The sequence below is a fragment of the Oncorhynchus kisutch genome, unplaced genomic scaffold (assembly GCF_002021735.2).
Source record: "Oncorhynchus kisutch isolate 150728-3 unplaced genomic scaffold, Okis_V2 scaffold976, whole genome shotgun sequence".
In the NCBI taxonomy this organism is placed as follows: Eukaryota; Metazoa; Chordata; class Actinopteri; order Salmoniformes; family Salmonidae; genus Oncorhynchus; species Oncorhynchus kisutch.
Window position 1 is genome coordinate 65637 of NW_022262921.1, and position 20113 is coordinate 85749.

The window sequence follows — 20113 nt, forward strand, 5'->3', positions numbered from 1 at the left end:
TAGAGGAGGAGGAACTAGAGGCTGATATGGGGAAACTACAGTACCAAGGTAGAGGAGGAGGAACTAGAGGCTGATATGGGGAAACTACAGTACCAAGGTAGAGGAGGAGGAGGAACTAGAGGCTGATATGGAGAAACTACAGTACCAAGGTAGAGGAGGAACTAGAGGCTGATATGGGGAAACTACAGTACCAAGGTAGAGGAGGAGGAACTAGAGGCTGATATGGAGAAACTACAGTACCAAGGTAGAGGAGGAGGAACTAGAGGCTGATATGGGGAAACTACAGTACCAAGGTAGAGGAGGAGGAACTAGAGGCTGATATGGGGAAACTACAGTACCAAGGTAGAGGAGGAGGAGGAGGAGGAGGAACTAGAGGCTGATATGGAGAAACTACAGTACCAAGGTAGAGGAGGAGGAGGAACTAGAGGCTGATATGGGGAAACTACAGTACCAAGGTAGAGGAGGAGGAACTAGAGGCTGATATGGGGAAACTACAGTACCAAGGTAGAGGAGGAGGAGGAACTAGAGGCTGATATGGAGAAACTACAGTACCAAGGTAGAGGAGGAACTAGAGGCTGATATGGGGAAACTACAGTACCAAGGTAGAGGAGGAGGAGGAACTAGAGGCTGATATGGGGAAACTACAGTACCAAGGTAGAGGAGGAACTAGAGGCTGATATGGGGAAACTACAGTACCAAGGTAGAGGAGGAGGAGGAACTAGAGGCTGATATGGGGAAACTACAGTACCAAGGTAGAGGAGGAGGAACTAGAGGCTGATATGGGGAAACTACAGTACCAAGGTAGAGGAGGAACTAGAGGCTGATATGGAGAAACTACAGTACCAAGGTAGAGGAGGAGGAGGAACTAGAGGCTGATATGGGGAAACTACAGTACCAAGGTAGAGGAGGAGGAACTAGAGGCTGATATGGGGAAACTACAGTACCAAGGTAGAGGAGGACCTAGAGGCTGATATGGGGAAACTACAGTACCAAGGTAGAGGAGGAACTAGAGGCTGATATGGGGAAACTACAGTACCAAGGTAGAGGAGGAACTAGAGGCTGATATGGGGAAACTACAGTACCAAGGTAGAGGAGGAACTAGAGGCTGATATGGGGAAACTACAGTACCAAGGTAGAGGAGGAGGAGGAACTAGAGGCTGATATGGGGAAACTACAGTACCAAGGTAGAGGAGGAACTAGAGGCTGATATGGGGAAACTACAGTACCAAGGTAGAGGAGGAGGAACTAGAGGCTGATATGGAGAAACTACAGTACCAAGGTAGAGGAGGAGGAGGAACTAGAGGCTGATATGGGGAAACTACAGTACCAAGGTAGAGGAGGAGGAACTAGAGGCTGATATGGAGAAACTACAGTACCAAGGTAGAGGAGGAACTAGAGGCTGATATGGGGAAACTACAGTACCAAGGTAGAGGAGGAGGAACTAGAGGCTGATATGGAGAAACTACAGTACCAAGGTAGAGGAGGAGGAACTAGAGGCTGATATGGAGAAACTACAGTACCAAGGTAGAGGAGGAGGAACTAGAGGCTGATATGGAGAAACTACAGTACCAAGGTAGAGGAGGAACTAGAGGCTGATATGGGGAAACTACAGTACCAAGGTAGAGGAGGAGGAACTAGAGGCTGATATGGAGAAACTACAGTACCAAGGTAGAGGAGGAACTAGAGGCTGATATGGAGAAACTACAGTACCAAGGTAGAGGAGGAACTAGAGGCTGATATGGAGAAACTACAGTACCAAGGTAGAGGAGGAGGAGGAGGAGGAACTAGAGGCTGATATGGAGAAACTACAGTACCAAGGTAGAGGAGGAGGAGGAGGAGGAACTAGAGGCTGATATGGGGAAACTACAGTACCAAGGTAGAGGAGGAGGAACTAGAGGCTGATATGGGGAAACTACAGTACCAAGGTAGAGGAGGAGGAGGAGGAGGAACTAGAGGCTGATATGGGGAAACTACAGTACCAAGGTAGAGGAGGAGGAGGAACTAGAGGCTGATATGGAGAAACTACAGTACCAAGGTAGAGGAGGAACTAGAGGCTGATATGGGGAAACTACAGTACCAAGGTAGAGGAGGAGGAGGAACTAGAGGCTGATATGGAGAAACTACAGTACCAAGGTAGAGGAGGAACTAGAGGCTGATATGGGGAAACTACAGTACCAAGGTAGAGGAGGAGGAGGAGGAGGAACTAGAGGCTGATATGGGGAAACTACAGTACCAAGGTAGAGGAGGAACTAGAGGCTGATATGGGGAAACTACAGTACCAAGGTAGAGGAGGAGGAGGAGGAGGAACTAGAGGCTGATATGGAGAAACTACAGTACCAAGGTAGAGGAGGAGGAACTAGAGGCTGATATGGAGAAACTACAGTACCAAGGTAGATGAGGAGGGAGGCTGGTGTTGACGTCTGATGTGTTGTTTATCAGATGGGAAGGAGGAGGGTCTTCTGGACAGGAAGAGACAGCTGAACCGTGAGGTCACCACCCTCAGAAATACCTACGAGAGTCTGATGTCCCGCTTCCCGAACCTACGCTTCGACTACAGGTACGCTGTGTGTGGGGTCACCCAGCTCAGAGAGACGACACCTCCGTGTGCTCCTCTCCTCCTGTGGCGTTCAACCTCCGTGTGCTCCTCTCCTCCCCTCCCCTGTGGCGTTCAACCTCCGTGTGCTCCTCTCCTCTCCTGTGGCTTTCAACCTCCGTGTGCTCCTCTCCTCTCCTCTCCTGTGGCTTTCAACCTCCGTGTGCTCCTCTCCTCTCCTGTGGCTTTCAACCTCCGTGTGCTCCTCTCCTCTCCTGTGGCGTTCAACCTCCGTGTGCTCCTCTCCTCTCCTGTGGCTTTCAACCTCCGTGTGCAACTCTCCTGTGGCTTTCAACCTCCGTGTGCTCCTCTCCTCTCCTGTGGCTTTCAACCTCCGTGTGCACCTCTCCTGTGGCGTTCAACCTCCGTGTGCTCCTCTCCTGTGGCGTTCAACCTCCGTGTGCTCCTCTCCTGTGGCGTTCAACCTCCGTGTGCACCTCTCCTGTGGCGTTCAACCTCCGTGTGCTCCTCTCCTGTGGCTTTCAACCTCCGTGTGCACCTCTCCTGTGGCTTTCAACCTCCGTGTGCTCCTCTCCTCCCCTGTGGCTTTCAACCTCCGTGTGCTCCTCACCTCTCCTCTCCTCCCCTGTGGCGTTCAACCTCCGTGTGCTCCTCTCCTCTCCTGTGGCGTTCAACCTCCGTGTGCTCCTCTCCTCTCCTGTGGCTTTCAACCTCCGTGTGCTCCTCTCCTGTGGCTTTCAACCTCCGTGTGCACCTCTCCTGTGGCTTTCAACCTCCGTGTGCACCTCTCCTGTGGCTTTCAACCTCCGTGTGCTCCTCACCTGTGGCGTTCAACCTCCGTGTGCTCCTCTCCTGTGGCTTTCAACCTCCGTGTGCACCTCTCCTGTTGCTTTCAACCTCCGTGTGCTCCTCTCCTCCCCTGTGGCTTTCAACCTCCGTGTGCTCCTCACCTCTCCTCTCCTCTCCTCCCCTGTGGCGTTCAACCTCCGTGTGCTCCTCTCCTCTCCTGTGGCGTTCAACCTCCGTGTGCTCCTCTCCTCCCCTGTGGCGTTCAACCTCCGTGTGCTCCTCTCCTCCCCTGTGGCTTTCAACCTCCGTGTGCTCCTCTCCTCTCCTGTGGCTTTCAACCTCCGTGTGCTCCTCTCCTCTCCTGTGGCGTTCAACCTCCGTGTGCTCCTCTCCTCCCCTGTGGCTTTCAACCTCCGTGTGCTCCTCTCCTCTCCTGTGGCTTTCAACCTCCGTGTGCTCCTCTCCTCTCCTGTGGCTTTCAACCTCCGTGTGCTCCTCTCCTCTCCTGTGGCGTTCAACCTCCGTGTGCTCCTCTCCTCTCCTGTGGCGTTCAACCTCCGTGTGCTCCTCTCCTCTCCTGTGGCGTTCAACCTCCGTGTGCTCCTCTCCTCTCCTGTGGCGTTCAACCTCCGTGTGCTCCTCTCCTCTCCTGTGGCGTTCAACCTCCGTGTGCTCCTCTCCTCTCCTGTGGCTTTCAACCTCCGTGTGCTCCTCTCCTCTCCTGTGGCGTTCAACCTCCGTGTGCTCCTCTCCTCTCCTGTGGCGTTCAACCTCCGTGTGCTCCTCTCCTCTCCTGTGGCGTTCAACCTCCGTGTGCTCCTCTCCTCTCCTGTGGCGTTCAACCTCCGTGTGCTCCTCTCCTCTCCTGTGGCGTTCAACCTCCGTGTGCTCCTCTCCTCTCCTGTGGCGTTCAACCTCCGTGTGCTCCTCTCCTCTCCTGTGGCGTTCAACCTCCGTGTGCTCCTCTCCTCTCCTGTGGCGTTCAACCTCAGCACAAAAAAAACTTCCCCTTGCAAACTTGATTATTGATGTCATATTTACATGTGCGTCATTTAGCAGACTCTCTTATCCAGAGAGACTGACAGTAGGGAGTCATTTAGCAGACTCTCTTATCCAGAGAGACTTACAGTAGGGAGTCATTTAACAGACTCTCTTATCCAGAGAGACTGACAGTAGGGAGTCATTTAGCAGACTCTCTTATCCAGAGAGACTGACAGTAGGGAGTCATTTAGCAGACTCTCTTATCCAGAGAGACTGACAGTAGGGAGTCATTTAGCAGACTCTCTTATCCAGAGAGACTGACAGTAGGGAGTCATTTAGCAGACTCTCTTATCCAGAGAGACTGACAGTAGGGAGTCATTTAGCAGACTCTCTTATCCAGAGAGACTGACAGTAGGGAGTCATTTAGCAGACTCTCTTATCCAGAGAGACTGACAGTAGGGAGTCATTTAGCAGACTCTCTTATCCAGAGAGACTGACAGTAGGGAGTCATTTAGCAGACTCTCTTATCCAGAGAGACTGACAGTAGGGAGTCATTTAGCAGACTCTCTTATCCAGAGAGACTGACAGTAGGGCGTCATTTAGCAGACTCTCTTATCCAGAGAGACTGACAATAGGGAGTCATTTAGCAGACTCTCTTATCCAGAGAGACTGACAATAGGGAGTCATTTAGCAGACTCTCTTATCCAGAGAGACTGACAGTAGGGCGTCATTTAGCAGACTCTCTTATCCAGAGAGACTGACAGTAGGGAGTCATTTAGCAGACTCTCTTATCCAGAGAGACTGACAGTAGGGCGTCATTTAGCAGACTCTCTTATCCAGAGAGACTGACAGTAGGGCGTCATTTAGCAGACTCTCTTATCCAGAGAGACTGACAGTAGGGAGTCATTTAGCAGACTCTCTTATCCAGAGAGACTGACAGTAGGGAGTCATTTAGCAGACTCTCTTATCCAGAGAGACTGACAGTAGGGCGTCATTTAGCAGACTCTCTTATCCAGAGAGACTGACAGTAGGGAGTCATTTAGCAGACTCTCTTATCCAGAGAGACTGACAGTAGGGAGTCATTTAGCAGACTCTCTTATCCAGAGAGACTGACAGTAGGGAGTCATTTAGCAGACTCTCTTATCCAGAGAGACTGACAGTAGGGAGTCATTTAGCAGACTCTCTTATCCAGAGAGACTGACAGTAGTGAGTCATTTAGCAGACTCTCTTATCCAGAGAGACTGACAGTAGTGAGTCATTTAGCAGACTCTCTTATCCAGAGAGACTGACAGTAGGGAGTCATTTAGCAGACTCTCTTATCCAGAGAGACTGACAGTAGGGAGTCATTTAGCAGACTCTCTTATCCAGAGAGACTGACAGTAGGGAGTCATTTAGCAGACTCTCTTATCCAGAGAGACTGACAGTAGGGCGTCATTTAGCAGACTCTCTTATCCAGAGAGACTGACAGTAGGGAGTCATTTAGCAGACTCTCTTATTCAGAGAGACTGACAGTAGGGCGTCATTTAGCAGACTCTCTTATCCAGAGAGACTGACAGTAGGGAGTCATTTAGCAGACTCTCTTATCCAGAGAGACTGACAGTAGGGAGTCATTTAGCAGACTCTCTTATCCAGAGAGACTGACAGTAGGGCGTCATTTAGCAGACTCTCTTATCCAGAGAGACTGACAGTAGGGAGTCATTTAACAGACTCTCTTATCCAGAGACTGACAGTAGTGAGTCATTTAGCAGACTCTCTTATCCAGAGAGACTGACAGTAGGGAGTCATTTAGCAGACTCTCTTATCCAGAGAGACTTACAGTAGGGAGTCATTTAACAGACTCTCTTATCCAGAGAGACTGACAGTAGGGAGTCATTTAGCAGACTCTCTTATCCAGAGAGACTGACAGTAGGGAGTCATTTAGCAGACTCTCTTATCCAGAGAGACTGACAGTAGGGAGTCATTTAGCAGACTCTCTTATTCAGAGAGACTGACAGTAGGGAGTCATTTAACAGACTCTTTTATCCAGAGAGATTGACAGTAGTGAGTCATTTAGCAGGGGCTCCTAGCTAACCTGATAACAGTCAATATCTCTGTCTCCCTCATAGTGTCTCCTAGCTAACCTGATAACAGTCAGTGTCTCTTATCCCTCATAGTGTCTCCTAGCTAACCTGATAACAGTCAGTGTCTCTGTCTCTCTCATAGTGTCTCCTAGCTAACCTGATAACAGTCAGTGTCTCTGTCTCCCTCATAGTGTCTCCTAGCTAACCTGATAAGTCAGTGTCTCTGTCTCCCTCATAGTGTCTCCTAGCTAACCTGATAACAGTCAGTGTCTCTTATCCCTCATAGTGTCTCCTAGCTAACCTGATAACAGTCAGTGTCTCTGTCTCCCTCATAGTGTCTCCTAGCTAACCTGATAACAGTCAGTGTCTCTGTCTCCCTCATAGTGTCTCCTAGCTAACCTGATAACAGTCAGTATCTCTGTCTCCCTCATAGTGTCTCCTAGCTAACCTGATAACAGTCAGTATCTCTGTCTCCCTCATCGTGTCTCGTAGCTAACCTGATAAGTCAGTGTCTCTGTCTCCCTCATAGTGTCTCCTAGCTAACCTGATAACAGTCAGTGTCTGTCTCCCTCATAGTGTCTCCTAGCTAACCTGATAACAGTCAGTATCTCTGTCTCTCTCATAGTGTCTCCTAGCTAACCTGATAACAGTCAGTATCTCTGTCTCTCTCATAGTGTCTCCTAGCTAACCTGATAACAGTCAGTATCTCTGTCTCCCTCATAGTGTCTCCTAGCTAACCTGATAACAGTCAGTGTCTCTGTCTCCCTCATAGTGTCTCCTAGCTAACCTGATAACAGTCAGTGTCTCTGTCTCCCTCATAGTGTCTCCTAGCTAACCTGATAACAGTCAGTGTCTCTGTCTCCCTCATAGTGACCCAGAACGTGACTGGGACCGTAGCAGAGTTAAAGGGCTCCTAGCTAACCTGATAACAGTCAGTGATGTGTGCTACTCTACTGGACTGGAGGTGGTGGCTGGAGGGAAACTCTACAATGTTGTGGTGGACACTGAGGTTAGTGTGTTCTGACTGTTCCTGACACAACGTTCACTGCAGAACACTTTATATATCAGGGTCAACCGTTGCCATGCTTTCATTGGTAGAGAAGAAGAACTGTGTGTTTGCTACTGTCGTCATGATGATAGTTCTGTCCGGGAGCTGCTGTTCCTGGTTCTGTACTGGAATGTGAAAGGAGGAGGGGCTTAGCTCCCATAACACTGTCTCTCTCTTGCTGTCTGTCTCTCTCTTGCTGTCTGTCTCTCTCTCTCTCGCTGTCTGTCTCTCTCTTGCCGTCTGTCTCTCTCTCTTGCTGTCTGTCTCTTTCGCTGTCTCGCTCTCTGTTTCTCTCGCTCTCTGTTTCTCTCGCTCTCTGTTTCTCTCGCTCTCTGTTTCTCTCGCTCTCTGTTTCTCTCGCTCTCTGTTTCTCTCGCTCTCTGTTTCTCTCGCTCTCTGTTTGTCTCGCTCTCTGTCTCTCTCGCTCTGTTTCTCTCGCTCTCTGTTTCTCTCGCTCTGTTTCTCTCGCTCTGTCTCTCTGTCTGTCTCTCTCTGTCTCTGTCTCTCTAGGTGACAGGTAAGAAGTTGTTGGAGAAAGGAGAGCTGAAGCGTAGATACACCATCATCCCCCTCAACAAGATCTCTGCCAGGACACTTAATGCCAGTGTGGTCAACACAGCCAAGAGTCTGGTGAGATACAACACTGTTAAGAGAATTAACTTCTCAGTGTTCATAAACCCAATTTGATTTGCTTACTCAGCCTGACACCCAGAATGTGTAGGAAACTGGTTGTACTGAATCAGACGGAGGTCCAGATACAATGGTCAGGAATGTTTATTTATGAGAGCTATCATTTCCCGGGTACATTGGTCTATACACTGCCTTGCGAAAGTATTCGGCCCCCTTGAACTTTGCGACCTTTTGCCACATTTCAGGCTTCAAACATAAAGATATAAAACTGTATTTTTTTGTGAAGAATCAACAACAAGTGGGACACAATCATGAAGTGGAACGACATTTATTGGATATTTCAAACTTTTTAACAAATCAAAAAATGAAAAATTGGGCGTGCAAAATTATTCAGCCCCTTTACTTTCAGTGCAGCAAACTCTCTCCAGAAGTTCAGTGAGGATCTCTGAATGATCCAATGTTGACCTAAATGACTAATGATGATAAATACAATCCACCTGTGTGTAATCAAGTCTCCGTATAAATGCACCTGCACTGTGATAGTCTCAGAGGTCCGTTAAAAGCGCAGAGAGCATCATGAAGAACAAGGAACACACCAGGCAGGTCCGAGATACTGTTGTGAAGAAGTTTAAAGCCGGATTTGGATACAAAAGATTTCCCAAGCTTTAAACATCCCAAGGAGCACTGTGCAAGCGATAATATTGAAATGGAAGGAGTATCAGACCACTGCAAATCTACCAAGACCTGGCCGTCCCTCTAAAATTTCAGCTCATACAAGGAGAAGACTGATCAGAGATGCAGCCAAGAGGCCCATGATCACTCTGGATGAACTGCAGAGATCTACAGCTGAGGTGGGAGACTCTGTCCATAGGACAACAATCAGTCGTATATTGCACAAATCTGGCCTTTATGGAAGAGTGGCAAGAAGAAAGCCATTTCTTAAAGATATCCATAAAAAGTGTCGTTTAAAGTTTGCCACAAGCCACCTGGGAGACACACCAAACATGTGGAAGAAGGTGCTCTGGTCAGATGAAACCAAAATTGAACTTTTTGGCAACAATGCAAAACGTTATGTTTGGTGAAAAAGCAACACAGCTCATCACCCTGAACCAACCTTCCCCACTGTCAAACATGGTGGTGGCAGCATCATGGTTTGGGCCTGCTTTTCTTCAGCAGGGACAGGGAAGATGGTTAAAATTGATGGGAAGATGGATAGAGCCAAATACAGGACCATTCTGGAAGAAAACCTGATGGAGTCTGCAAAAGACCTGAGACTGGGACGGAGATTTGTCTTCCAATAAGACAATGATCCAAAACATAAAGCAAAATCTACAATGGAATGGTTCAAAAATAAACATATCCAGGTGTTAGAATGGCCAAGTCAAAGTCCAGACCTGAATCCAATCGAGAATCTGTGGAAAGAACTGAAAACTGCTGTTCACAAATGCTCTCCATCCAACCTCACTGAGCTCGAGCTGTTTTGCAAGGAGGAATGGGAAAAAATGTCAGTCTCTTGATGTGCAAAACTGATAGAGACATACCCCAAGCGACTTACAGCTGTAATCGCAGCAAAAGGTGGCGCTACAAAGTATTAACTTAAGGGGGCTGAATAGTTTTGCACGCCCAATTGTTCAGTTTTTGATATGTTAAAAAAGTTTGAAATATCCAATAAATGTCGTTCCACTTCATGATTGTGTCCCACTTGTTGTTGATTCTTCTCAGAAAAATACAGTTTTATATCTTTATGTTTGAAGCCTGAAATGTGGCAAAAGGTCAAAAAGTTCAAGGGGGCCGAATACTTTCGCAAGGCACTGTATACCTCACGTTTCGTCATAAATGTCCCTCCTCCTCTCAGATACAATGGCAACATAGTTCACAAGTCTTCTCCTACTCACAAATTGTCACCTGTTAAACAATCTACGACAAGCCCAAGGTCTCTCCCCTCCCTGGGTGGGGACAGGATGTCCTGTAAGGAACACAGCATTCCAGCCCGGTCTGACAAATTATCTACGACAAGCCCAAGGTCTCTCCCCTCCCTGGGTGGGGACAGGATGTCCTGTAAGGAACACAGCATTCCAGCCCGGTCTGACAAATTATCTACGACAAGCCCAAGGTCTCTCCCCTCCCTGGGTGGGGACAGGATGTCCTGTAAGGAACACAGCATTCTAGCCCGGTCTGACGATAACTTCATTCGTTTCTAACAAGGAACAGACGGTCCTTGTTCTAATTCTTGACTAAAACTACACACATTATATTCTGTATTATGATTATAATGAGATTCATACATCCATACAGTAACAGAGTAGTATTCTGTTAGTTAAAGTTCTACGTTAAATGTATATATAATTTAGTCATTATTCATTAAAAAAATCCCATAAACACACTGAGCACAAACAGACCTACACACACCATACACCCTCACACATACCTTATGCCCTCTGTCACACACACACACACACAGACCGTACACCCTTACTCCACATGATATCTGCCATCCCTTCTCAATAACAACGTTGGTTGGTTACGAGCCCCTCTCTCTCTCTCCCTCTCTGTCTCTCTCCCTCTCTCTCTCTCCATCTGTAGGTTGGGGAGCAGAACGTCCATACAGCGCTGTCTCTGGTTGGCTATGAGGCAGACCTGAGGAAGGCCATGGAGTACGTGTTTGGTTCTACATTGGTGTGTGATACATTAGACAACGCCAAGCGAGTGGCCTTCGACAAGAGAGTCATGACCAAGACTGTTACTCTGGGAGGAGACGTCTTCGATCCTCAGGGGACGCTGAGTGGAGGTGAGACACACGACTCTGATGAAGACCGTTTTCCTTCTCTATACATGTTCTCTCTCTACCATCGTCTCGTTCTGTTTCTCTTCCTATTCCTCTTTCTGTCTCCCCCCTCCGGTAACCTGTTCCCAGTCAGTCTGTGTTGTCATGTCTCTCCCTCTAGGAGTCAGTCTGTGTTGTCATGTCTCTCTCCCTCTAGGAGTCAGTCAGTCTGTGTTGTCATGTGTCTCTCTCCCTCTAGGAGTCAGTCTGTGTTGTCGTGTCTCTCTCCCTCTAGGAGTCAGTCTGTGTCGTGTGTCTCTCTCCCTCTAGGAGTCAGTCTGTGTGTCGTGTGTCTCTCTCCCTCTAGGAGTCAGTCTGTGTGTCGTGTGTCTCTCTCCCTCTAGGAGTCAGTCTGTGTTGTCGTGTCTCTCTCCCTCTAGGAGTCAGTCTGTGTTGTCGTGTCTCTCTCCCTCTAGGAGTCAGTCAGTCTGTGTGTCATGTCTCTCTCCCTCTAGGAGTCAGTCAGTCTGTGTGTCATGTCTCTCTCCCTCTAGGAGTCAGTCAGTCTGTGTTGTCATGTGTCTCTCTCCCTCTAGGAGTCAGTCAGTCTGTGTTGTCATGTGTCTCTCTCCCTCTAGGAGTCAGTCAGTCTGTGTTGTCATGTGTCTCTCTCCCTCTAGGAGTCAGTCTGTGTCGTGTGTCTCTCTCCCTCTAGGAGTCAGTCTGTGTGTCGTGTGTCTCTCTCCCTCTAGGAGTCAGTCTGTGTTGTCGTGTCTCTCTCCCTCTAGGAGTCAGTCAGTCTGTGTGTCATGTCTCTCTCCCTCTAGGAGTCAGTCAGTCTGTGTGTCATGTCTCTCTCCCTCTAGGAGTCAGTCAGTCTGTGTTGTCATGTGTCTCTCTCCCTCTAGGAGTCAGTCAGTCTGTGTTGTCATGTGTCTCTCTCCCTCTAGGAGTCAGTCAGTCTGTGTTGTCATGTGTCTCTCTCCCTCTAGGAGTCAGTCTGTGTCGTGTGTCTCTCTCCCTCTAGGAGTCAGTCTGTGTGTCGTGTGTCTCTCTCCCTCTAGGAGTCAGTCTGTGTTGTCGTGTCTCTCTCCCTCTAGGAGTCAGTCAGTCTGTGTGTCATGTCTCTCTCCCTCTAGGAGTCAGTCAGTCTGTGTGTCATGTCTCTCTCCCTCTAGGAGTCAGTCAGTCTGTGTTGTCATGTGTCTCTCTCCCTCTAGGAGTCAGTCTGTGTTGTCATGTGTCTCTCTCCCTCTAGGAGTCAGTCTGTGTTGTCATGTGTCTCTCTCCCTCTAGGAGTCAGTCTGTGTTGTCATGTGTCTCTCTCCCTCTAGGAGTCAGTCTGTGTTGTCGTGTGTCTCTCTCCCTCTAGGAGTCAGTCTGTGTTGTCGTGTGTCTCTCTCCCTCTAGGAGTCAGTCTGTGTGTCGTGTGTCTCTCTCCCTCTAGGAGTCAGTCTGTGTTGTCATGTGTCTCTCTCCCTCTAGGAGTCAGTCTGTGTTGTCGTGTGTCTCTCTCCCTCTAGGAGTCAGTCTGTGTTGTCGTGTGTCTCTCTCCCTCTAGGAGTCAGTCTGTGTGTCATGTCTCTCTCCCTCTAGGAGTCAGTCTGTGTTGTTGTGTGTCTCTCTCCCTCTAGGAGTCAGTCAGTCAGTCTGTGTTGTCATGTGTCTCTCTCCCTCTAGGAGTCAGTCTGTGTTGTCATGTGTCTCTCTCCCTCTAGGAGTCAGTCTGTGTTGTCGTGTGTCTCTCTCCCTCTAGGAGTCAGTCTGTGTTGTCGTGTGTCTCTCTCCCTCTAGGAGTCAGTCTGTGTTGTTGTGTGTCTCTCTCCCTCTAGGAGTCAGTCTGTGTGTGTGTCATGTCTCTCTCCCTCTAGCAGTCAGTCAGTCTGTGTTGTCGTGTGTCTCTCTCCCTCTAGGAGTCAGTCTGTGTTGTCCTGTGTCTCTCTCCCTCTAGGAGTCAGTCTGTGTTGTCATGTGTCTCTCTCCCTCTAGGAGTCAGTCAGTCTGTGTTGTCATGTGTCTCTCTCCCTCTAGGAGTCAGTCAGTCTGTGTTGTCATGTGTCTCTCTCCCTCTAGGAGTCAGTCAGTCTGTGTTGTCATGTGTCTCTCTCCCTCTAGGAGTCAGTCAGTCTGTGTTGTCCAGTCTTACTGTGTGTATCTCTCCTTCCCTCCTCGGTAATGTGGTGATTATTCTCCATCTCCCTGTAGGAGCCCGTTCCCAGTCGGCCTCCGTGTTGTCCAGCCTCCAGGAGCTGAGAGAGGTTCAGGACAGTCTGTCAGCCACGGAGACGGAGCTACAGGCCCTGGACAAACAACTGTCTGGTCTCAAGGGGACCGCTGAGAGGTGGCTGTCCTGGAACATTTACTATGTAGCTTTAGGAGTTCAGCTAATTCAATATTTCTGAAACATTTCTCTATATATTCCTTCTCTCTCCCCCATCCCTCCTCGCTCTACCTTCTCCCTTTACCCTCTCTCTCTCTCTCTCTCTCCTCTCCTCTCCCCTCCCTCTCCCTCCTCTCCCCTCTCTCTCTCCCTCCTCTCCCCTCTCTCTCTCCCTCCTCTACCCCTCTCCTCTCCCTCCTCTTCCTCTCCCTCCTCTACCTCTCTCCTCTCCCTCCTCTACCTCTCTCCTCTCCCTCCTCTCCCCTCTCTCTCTCTCCCTCCTCTACCCCTCTCCTCCTCTACCCCTCTCCTCTACCCTACCCTCTCTCTCTCTCCCTCCTCTACCCTCTCTCTCTCTCCCTCCTTTACCTCTCCCTCCTCTACCCTCTCCCTCCTCTACCCTCTCCCTCCTCTACCTCTACCCTCTCCCTCCTCTACCCTCTACCCTCTCCCTCCTCTACCCTCTCCCTCCTCTACCCTCTCCCTCCTCTACCCTCTCCCTCCTCTACCCTCTCCCTCCTCTACCTTTACCCTCTCCCTCCTCTACCCTTACCCTCTCCCTCCTCTACCCTCTCCCTCCTCTACCCTCTCCCTCCTCTACCCTCTCCCTCCTCTACCCTCTCCCTCCTCTACCCTCTCCCTCCTCTACCCTCTCCCTCCTCTACCCTTTACCCTCTCCCTCCTCTACCCTCTCCCTCCTCTACCCTTTACCCTCTCCCTCCTCTACCCTTTACCCTCTCCCTCCTCTACCCTTTACCCTCTCCCTCCTCTACCCTTTACCCTCTCCCTCCTCTACCCTCTACCCTCTCACTCCTCTACCCTTTACCCTCTCACTCCTCTACCCTTTACCCTCTCACTCCTCTACCCTTACCCTCTCACTCCTCTACCCTTTACCCTCTCACTCCTCTACCCTTACCCTCTCACTCCTCTACCCTTTACCCTCTCCCTCCTCTACCCTTTACCCTCTCCCTCCTCTACCCTTTACCCTCTCCCTCCTCTACCCTTTACCCTCTCCCTCCTCTACCCTTTACCCTCTCCCTCCTCTACCCTCTACCCTCTCACTCCTCTACCCTTTACCCTCTCACTCCTCTAACCCTTTACCCTTCCCTCCTCTACCCTTTACCCTCTCCCTCCCCTACCCTCTCCCTCCTCTACCCTCTCCCTCCCCTACCCTCTTCCCTCCTCTACCCTTTACCCTCTCCCTCCTCTACCCTCTCCCTCCTCTACCCTCTCCCTCCTCTACCCTCTCCCTCCTCTACCCTCTCCCTCCTCTACCCTTTACCCTCTACCCTTTACCCCTCTCCCTCCTCTACCCTCTCCCTCCTCTACCCTTTACCCTCTCCCTCCTCTACCCTCTCCCTCCTCTACCCTTTACCTCTACCCTTTACCCTTTACCCTCTACCCTTTACCCTCTACCCTTTACCCTCTAACCCTTTACCCTCTCCCTCCTCTACCCTCTCCCTCCTCTACCCTTTACCCTCTCCCTCCCCTACCCTCTCCCTCCTCTACCCTCTCCCTCCTCTACCCTTTACCCTCTACCCTTTACCCTCTCCCTCCTCTACCCTCTCCCTCCTCTACCCTTTACCCTCTCCCTCCTCTACCCTCTCCCTCCTCTACCCTTTACCCTCTCCCTCCTCTACCCTTTACCCTTTCCCTCCTCTACCCTTTCCCTCCTCTAACCCTTTACCCTCTCCCTCCCCTACCCTCTCCCTCCTCTACCCTCTCCCTCCCCTACCCTCTCCCTCCTCTACCCTTTACCCTCGTCCCTCCTCTACCCTCTCCCTCCTCTACCCTCTCCCTCCTCTACCCTCTCCCTCCTCTACCCTCTCCCTCCTCTACCCTTTACCCTCTCCCTCCTCTACCCTCTCCCTCCTCTACCCTTTACCCTCTCCCTCCTCTACCCTCTCCCTCCTCTACCCTTTACCCTCTAACCCTTTACCCTTTACCCTCTAACCCTTTACCCTCTAACCCTTTACCCTCTACCCTTTACCCTCTCCTCCTCTACCCTCTCCCTCCTCTACCCTTTAACCCTCTCCCTCCCCTACCCTCTCCCTCCTCTACCCTCTTCCCTCCTCTACCCTTTACCTCTACCCTTTACCCTCTCCCTCCTCTACCCTCTCCCTCCTCTACCCTTTACCCTCTCCCTCCTCTACCCTCTCCCTCCTCTACCCTTTACCCCTCCCTCCTCTACCTTTACCCTCTCCCTCCTTTACCCCTCCCTCCTCTACCCTTTACCCTCTCACTCCTCTACCCTTTACCCTCTCACTCCTCTACCCTTTACCCTCTCACTCCTCTACCCTTTACCCTCTCACTCCTCTACCTTTACCCTCTCACTCCTCTACCCTTTACCCTCTCCACTCCCTACCCTTTACCCTCTCCCTCCTCTACCCTTTACCTCTCCCTCCTCTACCCTTTACCCTCTCCCTCCTCTACCCTTTACCGCTCTCCCTCCTCTACCCTTTACCCTCTCCCTCCTCTACCCTTTACCCTCTCCCTCCTCTTACCCTTTACCCTCTCCCTCCTCTACCCTCTACCCTCTCACTCCTCTACCCTTACCTCTCACTCCTCTTACCCTTTACCCTCTCCCTCTCTACCGCTTTACCCTTTCCCTCCTCTACCTTTACCCTCTCCCTCCTCTACCCTTTACCCTCTCCCTTCCTCTACCCTCTCCCTCCTCTACCCTCTCCCTCCCCTACCTCTCCCTCCTCTACCCTTTACCCTCTCCCTCCTCTACCCTCTCCCTCCCCTACCCTCTCCCTCCTCTACCCTCTCCCTCCCCTACCTCTCCCTCCTCTACCCTCTCCCTACCCTCTCCCTCCTCTACCCTCTCCCTCCTCTACCCTCTCCCTCCCCTCCCCCCCCTCTCACCTCCCTACCTCTCCCTCCTCTACCCTCTCCCTCCTCTACCTCTCCCTCCCTACCCTCTCCCTCCTCTACCCTCTCCCTCCTCTACCCTCTCCCTCCTCTACCCTCCTCCCTCCTCTACCCTCTCCCTCCTCTACCCTCTCCTCCCCTCCCCTCTCCCCTCCTCTACCCTCTCCCTCCCCCTCCCCTCTCCCTCCTCTACCCTCTCCCTCCTCTACCCTCTCCCTCCTCTACCCTCTCCCTCCTCTACCCTCTCCCTCCTCTACCCTCTCCCTCCCCTCTCCCTCCCCTCCCTCTACCCTCTCCCTCCCCTCTCCCTCCCCTCTCCTCTCCCTCCTCTACCCTCTCCCTCTCTAACCCTACCTCTCCCTCCTCTACCCTCTCCCTCCCCTCTCCCTCCCCTCCCCTCTACCCTCTCCTCCCCTCTCCCTCCCTCTCCTCCTCTACCCTCTCCCTCCTCTACCCTCTCCCTCCGCTCTCCCTCCCCTCTCCCTCCCCTCTCCCTCCCCTCTCCCTCCCCTCTCCCTCTCCCTCCCTCTCCTCCCCTCCCCTCCTCCCTCCCTCTCCCTCTCCCTCTCCCTCTCCCTCTCCCTCCCTCTCCTCCCCTCTCCCCTCTACCCTCTCCTCCCCTCTCCCTCCCCTCCCCTCTCCTCTCCCTCCCCTCTCCTCCCCTCCCCTCTCCCTCCCCTCTCCCTCCTCTACCCTCCCCTCTCCCTCCCCTCTCCCTCCCTCTCCCTCCTCTACCCTCTCCTCCTCTACCCTCTCCCTCCCCTCTCCCTCCGCTCTCCCTCCCCTCTCCCTCCTCTACCCTCTCCCTCCCCTCTCCCTCCCCTCTCCCTCCCCTCTCCCTCCCTCTCCCTCCCCTCCCCTCCCCTCTCCTCTCCGCTCCCCTCTCCCTCCCCTCTCCCTCCCCTCCCCTCTCCCTCTCCCTCTCCCTCTCCCTCTCCCTCTCCCTCCCCTCTCCCTCCCCTCTCCCTCCTCTTACCCTCTCCTCCCTCTCCCTCCCCTCCCCTCTCCTCTCCCTCCCCTCTCCCTCCCCTCCCCTCTCCCCTCCCCTCTCCCTCCTCTACCCTCCCCTCCCCCTCCCCTCTCCCCTCCCTCTCCCTCCCTCTCCCTCCCCCTCCCCCTCCCCTCCCCTCTCCCTCCCCTCTCCCTCCCCCTCCCCTCTCCCTCCCCTCTCCCTCCCCCTCCCCCTCCCCTCCCCTCTCCCTCCCCTCTCCCTCCCCTCTCCCTCCCTCCCCCTCCCCTCTCCCTCCCCTCTCCCTCTCCCTCCCCTCCCTCTCCCTCCCCTCCCCTCTCCCCTCTCCCTCCCCTCTCCCTCCCCCTCCCCTCCCCTCTCCCTCCCCTCCCCTCCCCTCTCCCTCCCCTCTCCCTCCCCTACCCTCTCCCTCCCCTCCCCTCTCCCTCCCCTCTCCCTACCCTCTCCCTCCCCTCTCCCTACCCTCTCCCTCCCTCTCCCTCCCCTCCCCTCTCCCTCCCCTCCCCTCTCCCTCCCCTCCCCTCTCCCTCCCCTACCCTCTCCCTCCCCTCCCCTCTCCCTCCCCTCCCCTCCCCTCTCCCTCCCCTCCCCTCTCTCTCCCCTACCCTCTACCCTCTCCCTCCCCTCCCCTCTCCCTACCCTCTCCCTCTCCCTCCCCTCTCCCTCCCCTCTCCCTCCCCTCCCCTCCCCTCTCCTCCCCTCCCCTCTCCCTCCCCTCTCCCTCCCCTACCCTCCCCCTCCCCTCCCCTCTCCCTCCCCTCCCCTCCCCTCTCCCTCCCCTCTCCCTCCCCTACCCTCCCCTCCCCTCTCCCTCCCCTCTCCCTCCCCTACCCTCTCCCTCCCCTACCCTCTACCCTCTCCCTCCCCTCTCCCTCCCCTCTCCCTCCCCCTCCCCTCTCCCTCCCCTCCCCTCCCCTCTCCCTCTCCCTCCCCTCTCCCTCCCCTCTCCCTCCCCTCTCCCTCCCCTCCCCTCCCCTCTCCCTCCCCTCTCCTCTCTAGGTATCGTCTGTTCAAGCAGCAGTTAGACATGAAGACAGAAGAGTTAGATATTCTCCAGGTTAAACTCCATCAGAGCTCCTTCCATAAACAACAGGAAGAACTGAAGATGTTACTGAAGACCATCGGTGAGCACACACACACACTCTCACACTCTCACTCTCTCACTCTCTCTCTCTCACTTAAGGTGGGACAACACTTGATCCCAAAGAGTTGAACTGTGAGGCGAAAAAAATGAATGTAGTTACCTTTTATTTGTTGGTTAACGTAACAATTATTTAGTTAATAACAAACAGTAAGATATTTGTGCCCTCCTCATGCTGAGTTTTATAGTGTCCACTCTAGCTTCCTGTAGCTAGTCTGTGTGTCGAGGACATGGGTTTTACTAGAGGTAGCTTGAAGCTGACGATTGATTGACTTGGTGATTAAACCTACAGCTGGTATTCCAGTGACAGGAAGTGGGGTGGTATTTAAACCTACAGCTGGTATTCCTGTGACAGGAAGTGGGGTGGTTGTAACTGAGATAGAGAGGAGTAGAACAAAGGCCTCAATGGTTCTTAGACTTCCTGGTATCTGGGAAATTAGGTCAGGGGTCGGGGGGTTAAGATAAGATAACTCCAGGTGCAGATTAAAACAGGATGAACCCAAAGTGGCTGATTTGGTCGTTTTTGTTTTTATAAAAACTGTTACTTTAAATAGCAGATGGTGTTGGCACTTGTTCTCTCGCCAACAGCTGGTAGGATACAGTGTGGACAGATCATCATGTCACCAGAATAAGAAGGAGCATCAAACTCATCACCTTTTCACTTTCATCATCCTGTGATGTCCATCATCATCATCGTTTATATAATCTGTAGCCTCATTAAACTGCATGTTATCCTGAGTCGTAGCGGGAGGACCAGACACCACGTCACAGCGTGACTCCATGTTGAGTTATATACGATAGTTATTATACTGTATCGATATTTACACCATTAAAGATGTTTCCACCTCCCATTTCTCACATAATTACATTTAACAAACACGGAACAGATCCCACCATGTCGAACAAACACTTTTTATCCTTCTGCATTTTAAACTTCCTGTTAATACAGTATGACTCACATTAAAAGTGTGTGTGTCTCTCTCTCAGAGGAGTGTGAGGAGACCCTGCGCAGCAGTAAGGAGGTCCAGAAGAAGGCAGATGAGAAGTACAAGGTCAGATTATCCCCATTGGTCATATCTGGACCTATCAGTGGTCTCCTTTCAGGATCACATGACTTATTATCCCAATGGGTCATATCTGGACCTATCAGTGGTCTCCTTTCAGGATCACATGACTTATTATCCCCACGGGTCATATCTAGACCTATCAGTGGACCCCATTCAGGATCACATGGGTCATATCTACCCATTTAGCAAACCTAATTACCCCCCCCCCCCCTTCCTCCCCTCCCAATTAAAACATAAACCATATTAAACTCTTTAATATATTTAAGTGCCTTGCTCAGCGGCACATCGGCTCGGGTATTTAAACCAGTGTCCTTTCGGTTACTGGCCCCATGTTCTTAACCGCTAGGCTACCTGGCGCCCTTATAAAGCCACTTAGTCATCTGTGCATAATTAGTTTTTTCCCCATATGAATGGGTCTCGGGAACCATCTGTCCTGGCTCTGTTGATATGGTGTTAAACCTCTGTCCTGGCTCTGTTGATATTGTGTTAAACCTCTCTCTGTTGATATGGTGTTAAACCTCTGTCCTGGCTCTGTTGATATTGTGTTAAACCTCTCTCTGTTGATGTGGTGTTAAACCTCTGTCCTGGCTCTGTTGATATGGTGTTAAACCTCTCTCTGTTGATATGGTGTTAAACCTCTGTCCTGGCTCTGTTGATATTGTGTTAAACCTCTGTCCTGGCTCTGTTGATGTGGTGTTAAACCTCTGTCCTAGCTCTGTTGATGTGGTGTTAAACCTCTCTCTGTTGATATGGTGTTAAACCTCTCCTCTCTCTGTTGATGTGGTGTTAAACCTCTCTCTGTTAATGTGGTGTTAAACCTCTCTCTGTTAATGTGGTGTTAAACCTCTCCTCTCT

General features: G+C 51.6%; 1 protein-coding gene across 2 annotated transcripts in view; it reads left to right on the top strand.

Annotated features, from left to right (window-relative positions):
- Positions 1-20113, top strand: part of smc2 (structural maintenance of chromosomes 2) — a 49049-nt gene that overhangs the window by 15608 nt on the left and 13328 nt on the right. For both annotated transcript variants that reach the window (XM_031817283.1, XM_031817284.1), the window contains exons 12-18: positions 2440-2557; positions 7255-7393; positions 7943-8062; positions 10646-10850; positions 13032-13167; positions 18050-18174; positions 19179-19243. In XM_031817283.1, the coding sequence (XP_031673143.1) occupies positions 2440-2557; positions 7255-7393; positions 7943-8062; positions 10646-10850; positions 13032-13167; positions 18050-18174; positions 19179-19243 (908 nt within the window). The remainder of the gene's footprint in view (positions 1-2439; positions 2558-7254; positions 7394-7942; positions 8063-10645; positions 10851-13031; positions 13168-18049; positions 18175-19178; positions 19244-20113) is intronic.